At 44.9% G+C, this 6,592-nt stretch overlaps 1 protein-coding gene across 1 annotated transcript; it reads right to left on the reverse strand.

The window, feature by feature from the left end:
- Positions 1 to 1,770: 1,770 nt before the first annotated feature.
- On the reverse strand, positions 1,771 to 3,719 carry Atp5if1 (ATP synthase inhibitory factor subunit 1). The gene is made up of 3 exons (XM_090333829.1): positions 3,582 to 3,719; positions 3,378 to 3,469; positions 1,771 to 2,026 (listed from the first exon to the last, which is right to left on the reverse strand). The coding sequence occupies exons 1-3, from the start codon at positions 3,666 to 3,668 to the stop codon at positions 1,885 to 1,887; spliced, it is 321 nt and encodes a 106-aa protein (XP_090189955.1). The 5' UTR covers positions 3,669 to 3,719; the 3' UTR covers positions 1,771 to 1,884.
- Between the last annotated feature and the right edge of the window lie 2,873 nt (positions 3,720 to 6,592).

The raw sequence follows: 6,592 nt of genomic DNA on the forward strand, positions 1-6,592 counted from the left end.
TGGGAGCATGGTTCACATGGAAGAGTAACTGCCTAGCATGAAGCCCTAAATTCAAAAAGAACAAGAAAGTAAAACAAAAAAACAAAACCTACAAAAACAAACACACACAAACTCAATAACAACAAAAAACTTGAGTTTTTTCTTTTTTTGTGGTGCCGGGGATTGAACTCAGGGCTTTATCACAGGCTTAGCAATTGTATTATCACTACAGTCCTATCTTGTACTTCATCTTTGAGTTTATCTTTTTTTTTTTTGTCAGTCCTGGGGCTTGAACTCAGGGCCTGGGCACTGTTCTTGGACACTTTTTGCTCAAGGCTAGTGCTCTGCCACTTGAGCCATAAAACCATTTCCAGCTTTTTCTGTCTATGTGGTACCAAGGAATTGAATCCAGGGCTTTGTGCATGCTAGGTGAGCATTCTACCACTAGGCTACTCTCTCAGCCTTTCAGTTTATTTTGTTTTTGGTCACCTTAATCATCTCTGCACTCAAGTCTGCCATCAGCATTGTAATTCAAAGTGTTGAGCAAGTAAACTTTGAAATCAGCCATCTGGTGCCTAGTTCCACAGGCTAGGTCAGTGATGTCTCCAAGCTTTTGTCACTCAATGGACCTGAAGGCCTTGAGTAACAAGAGTCTTGGAATAATGACTTCTAACTGAACAAAGGACATGAGCCAGTGAATTCAAAATAGTTTGCTAATAAATGATCTACTAGAGTGTTCTTAACTGTATGTGACATATGTGTGTGCTGGTATTGTGGCCTGAACTCAGGGCCTAAGGCACAGCCTCTGAGCCTTTCAGTTCAAGGCTAGTGCTCTACTACTTGAGCCACAGCTCCTCTTTAAGATTTTATTTGGTGGTTAATTGGAAATAAGTCTGATGAACTCTCCTGCCTGGGCTGGCTTTGATACACACTTCTCAGGTCTCAGCCTCCTAAAGTAGTGAAAATTAAGGGCATGAGCCACCAGTGCCCAGCCCACTTTTGGCTTTTGTTGGTTAACTGAAGGTAAGAATACATCAGATTTGGGGGCTGGGAGTTTGGCCTAGTGGTTAAAGTGCTTGCCTAGCATGCATGAAGACCTGGGTTCAATTCCTCAGTACCACATACATAGAAAAAAGCCAGAAGTGGTGCTGAGGCTCAAGTGGTAGAGCTCTAGCCTTGAGAAAGTCCAAGGACAGTGCTCAGGCCCTGAACTCAAGCCTAGGACTGGCAAAAAAAAAAAGAAAAAAAAAAAAAGAATACATCAGATTTGTCAGCTTAGGCTTGCTTAAACCTCCATCCTTAGATCTCAGCCTCCTGAGTGGTTAGGTTATAGGTGTGGCTTTCTTAATTTCCTATTTTCCTCCTTTGATATAAGATAGAAATCATTTTTTTCATTTTTTTTTGGATCTGGGCACAGTGGCTCACGCCTGTAATCCTAACTACTCAGGAGGCTGAGATCTGAGGACTGAAGTTCAAAGCCAGCTTGGGCACTAAAATCCATGAGAATCTTACCTCCAATTAACCATGCGAAAACTGGAAGTGGTGCTGTGGTTCAAGGAGTAGGGCTTGAGCTGAAGTGCTTAGGGACAACACCCAGGCCCAGAGTTCAAGCCCCAGGACAAAAGAAAGAAAGAAAGAAAGAATCCTTTATGGGATAGCCTTCCTATTAAAACTGTATGAGATGTATTATGTATATAAAGTGTCATCATATTCAGTCTCCATCACTGTGCAATTACTTTAACAAGTAGTGTCTATCTCTCCATTACTCTTCAGATAGAAGACATCAGACTATTTGCTGATCAAAATTTATTATGCTAGTAGTACACAGACCAAGTATTTTAACAGAACTGTGCCTACATAGAAGCCAACGACCATCCATGCCATTCTTTGGGGATCTGTGAGCCTTTAATCATCTTTTTGTAGTTTTTTGATCATCTTCTTATGCCGTTCAATTTGCTTCTGCAGACGGTCAATCTCCTGTTTATGCTCCTCAATCTCATTTTCATGGTGTTTCCTCAAGGCATTCAATTGCTCTTTAGTCTTCTCTCTACAAAGACATAGTGGTTCAAGGTTTATTTCCTCAAAACATCTCTATACATAGCCTGAAATAACCAAGGCAAGTAACTAGCATCCCAATCCTGCTGACCATCCATTCATTCTACCTTTTATTCTCAGATTTCAGCCTCCTGAGTAGCTAGGATTATAGGCATGAGCCACCAGATTCTGCCTCTAAGTGTATCTAAAGAAGAGGAGAAAATAATTTCATTTTCTTGAGGCTTGTGTCCAAAAGTGTATGCATTGTGAGTTCTTCTTTTCAGAGATGTGTTAAGGAACAAATATCTGTCTCCTACTCCAATTTGCCCTGGTATTCTTTTGACTAGAGAAACACACAATCCACTGAGAAGGTTTAAAGAAGGATCACTTGCATGTGCAGTGTCACCATCAACATGTGTAGGTCAGGCCAACCTTGAACTGAATTTCTCCACCTTCAGTCAGCTTTCCTTGTGCTGGAATTACAGGCCTGTGCTACCATGCTAAGCTTCTGATAATAAATGCCCCCCCCAACACCCCCGACCCCAGTGCTGTAGATGGTACACATGCATGCTACGCAAGCACTCTATCATGAAGTTACACTTGGCAGCAAGCACCTCAAGATAATTCTTAAGAAGACACACACATCAGAGGTGAAGCAGAAGCAAGATTAGTTAGCTAGAGCCCCTTGCTGCTCTTCAAAGCAAGCAGAAGTCAGTTAAAGGTAATTCATAGAAAGGTTGCAAGCCACTCCATGCTCCAAAACAGAAGAGAGCAGTCTACAATCCCAGGATTTGGGCTGGTTTCAGGAAGGGGAAAGTCTCCAGAAGGGGTGGGTCACACTAGCAGTTCCTAGGACCTACTGTCTAGCATTTGGGAGGTCTGACGCCGGCGTTCGGGTCTGAAGACTTAGGGAACTGTGTGAGCTTGGGAAGGAAAGGCATGTGTGGGAGAGTCAGGGAATGGAGGTGGGTGAGGGTTGAAGGGGTCAGGCCCAGAATGTATACAAGTATTGGAGGGTAGCATGTAGGCTCGAACAATCTGGGGGAGTTTTGCAGGATTTCGAGGTGGGGAAGACGCGTGGGCTGGGGGTTCTGGTGCCCAGCACGGACAATAGCATGGGTTGGGGGCGCCGGTATTGTTGTCAAAGGAATGAGAGCATCCTGTACAAAGTATATTTGGTAACGGGGTGGGGGACGGTTCTCAACGGCGGCGTTGTAATGGGCTCGGGGCCTAGAAGTCCTGCTTGTGGGAGCCGGGGTGGGGCTGGGGAGGAAGGGAATCCCAAGGCACCAGGTACGGAGAGGTGGGGGGACTGAAAGCTTAAGGAGGCTTGGCTGGGCGATAAGGGGCTGGGTAGGCCTCACCGGAAGTATCGATCTTCTTCGGCTTTCTCTTTCTTTCCGAAGGCCCCGCCGGCTTCCCGGATGGCGCCTGCGCCCCGGTCAAGATCATCCGGCTGCCGAGAGAGAGAGGCGGGGGAGGGGAGAGATCAGAACATTGGTAACAGTGAAGAGGGGAAAGTGAAAACTGCATTCCGGGATAGGGCGATGGATGCCACGGCAGCGTACCCGGTCGGAGTTGAAGCTTCGGGTTTGCACGGCCCTCCATCCCCAGACGCCGAGCCGCGCCCGAGCCGCCAACACCGAGCCAGCCATCGTGACTAGCGCAGCACCTTTCTAGTCCTCAGCGTGCCCGCTTCTGTGTGCGCGCTCACTACCAGGATGGCTACGCAGCCAATCGGTTCGGCGTAAGGACCGAGATGGACGTGGGAGTGGCGAATCCGGATGGAGAGGAGGCGGGGTTTCTTCAGGCATCAGCGAATCCGGAAGGAGGCGGGGCTATTCTTAGCCAACGGCTCCCTAGGGTTTCAGTGTCGTTGGACCAGGAACTACTGATGCAGAAGGTAACAGGAGACGACCCGGCGTTGGAAACCCGACTTTCTCCGCGCACCGCCCAGGAGAAAGGGGCGTGGCCTGCACCCTAACCTCTAGGGGACCTTGATATTACAAACTCCGGGGAACAGTACCTGATGCAAACAAAAACCTTCAAGGACTCCGTCCTTCCAGCATCTATAAACTAGGAAATGAAGAGTTGGGGAAACTGTGTCTTGGTGGGGATGTCCGGAATTACCGACCTCCAGCGTGACAAAACTTGCAGGAATAAACTCGTCTGGAAGCAGATGTCAAGGTCTCCTTGTTGCTCGTTACATGACGTTTTAGTCTCAGATCCCACCTTAAATTCCACCTGAGACACCTTTCCTGACCTTCTTAGTCCTCTGCCATCAGCCATTTCTCCCTGTGCTGATCCCTCTCTCTCCACATTTTACCTTGAGAAGCCATCAAGACCTTTTCATAAGGAGATAATATTTGTGAACTGGATAATAAGACGTTGTCGGACTTGGTAACGGAGGTTTTAGTCATGTGGCACAAGGGAACCGTAGAGGTAGATCTCTACAAGCCTAAGGAAGGCTTTGCCTGGACTGCCTTTCATGCATATAATAAATACCTTTACTTTCATGAAATCTACAGACCTTGCCTGTGTCATTTTCTCTCTTCAGGCCCAGTTTTATATTTTTTCCATTTATTTATTTTTGCCAATCCTGGGACTTGAATTCAGGTCCTGAACACTGCCCTTGGGCTTTCTCAAGGCCGGAGCTCTACCACTTGAGCCACAGTACTTCTGGCTTTTTCTATGTATGCGGTACCCAGGAATGGAACTTGGGTCATCGTGCATGCTAGGCAAGCATTCTACCACTAGGCCAAACTCCTAGCCCTGATCATCTTTTTGGCTGGGAAATTGCCTGCCATAGTCTGTATAATTTAAAGGAATATCTGTTTATCATATTTGCAGTTGTTGGCTATAGAAAACTTGGAAAAACAGAAGCAGGAAGATGAAAATGATAATCTCTTATAAAAACCATTATCGAGTTATACTTTCATGTAGTTTTAGGCAATCTTTATGTGTTGTTCCCATTTCAGAAATTGTTTTGAGTGCTTATATATATATACACACTTTTTTTTTTTTGTCAGTCTGGGGCTCAAACTCTGGGCCTGAGGATTGTCCTTGGGCTTTCTCAAGGCTAGTGTTCTACCACTTGAGCCACAGCACCACTTCCAGCTTTTTTTTTTTCCCTATGTATGTGGTACCAAGGAATCGAACCTGAGTCTTCCTGCATGCTAGGCAAGCACTGTACCACTAGGCCAAACTCCCTGCCCTGGTGCTCAGATATTTTGTTTGCTAATTATATCCTAGGGTGAGTATCCAGTGGTGGATCATCTCTCACTTTTTCAAGTGAGCAAGGTTTTATTTTAGCAAAGCAGAATTAAAGCAGGGAGAAATGTGTTATGCTTCCTATAAAAGAAACTAGAGTTAGACTTAAATTATCTTTCATTATTTAGTTATACACAGGGGGATTTCATTGTTACATTTCCATACATGTTTACAACAAATCCCAACCTCCTGCATCACTCCCAGTGGAAGTTCTTGTTGAAATTGTGCAAAAGCTCTATGTAGGCATGAAAACAAAATAAAGAAATAAAAAAGTGAAATTAACAATTGTTGATGAGCATGTGGAAAATTCCCACATTACTGGTGGGAATGGACCAGTTGTTGTGGGGAAAAAAGCTTAGTGATGGCTAAAAAAAAAAATAAACTTATAATATGACAGCAATTCTACTTCTAAGAGTATTTACCACTTCTCTCTATTGAAAATGGTCACTCAGATACATGTGCATTTATGTTCATAGCCCTATTTCACAATAGGCAAAAGGTAGAAATGCTCAAATGTCAATTAACTGATGAATATAATAAACATCCTATAGTAGAACATAATGCAGCCAATAAAATGGAATTAATTCTGACATGGATAAACTGCTGTACGAGAGGAATTAGCCACAAAAGGTCACATTTCATATGATTACATCTTTGCAAAATATACAGAATAGGAAAATTCAGACACAATAAATTACCTGTTCTAGGGACTTGGGTGCCAGATGTCCTTTTGAGGTGACTGTTTTGGGGGAAGAGAGAGGTAGTCATGCACATTTTACTAAAAGCCAGTGTAGTGGCAAATTATGTTTGTGTGTATTGTGGTTTGTTTGTTTGTTTTGTTTTTGTCCTGGATTTTGGAGTCATTGCATTTGCGAGGCAAGCGTCCTCTTATTTGTTAGGCAAGTTACTCTCCAGTCCATAAGATTTAAATTAAACAGCATGGGCCCGGAGTTTGGCCTAGTGGTTAACGTGCTTGCCTACCATGCATGAAGACCCGGGTTCGATTCCTGGGTACCACATACATAGAAAAAAGCCGGAAGTGGTGCTGAGGCTCAAGTGGTAGAGCTCTAGCCTTGAGAAAGTCCAAGGACAGTGCTCAGGCCCTGAGCTCAAGCCCAGAACTGGCAAAAAAATAAATAAATTAATTAATTAAACAGCAACAACCACCAAACAAAACCAAAAACGGAACCGAACGGAACGGTACCGGAGGCTACGGGCCCTTTAAGGGCGGCTGCACTACGGAGGCAGGGCCGGAGAGGCGGGCTTGTTGGCGTCACGTGAGGTTGCGCGTGCGCGGAGCGGTCACGTG

This window comes from Megascapheus bottae, chromosome 6 (genome assembly GCF_031878675.1).
Source record: "Megascapheus bottae isolate mThoBot1 chromosome 6, mThoBot2.hap1, whole genome shotgun sequence".
In the NCBI taxonomy this organism is placed as follows: domain Eukaryota; kingdom Metazoa; phylum Chordata; class Mammalia; order Rodentia; family Geomyidae; genus Megascapheus; species Megascapheus bottae.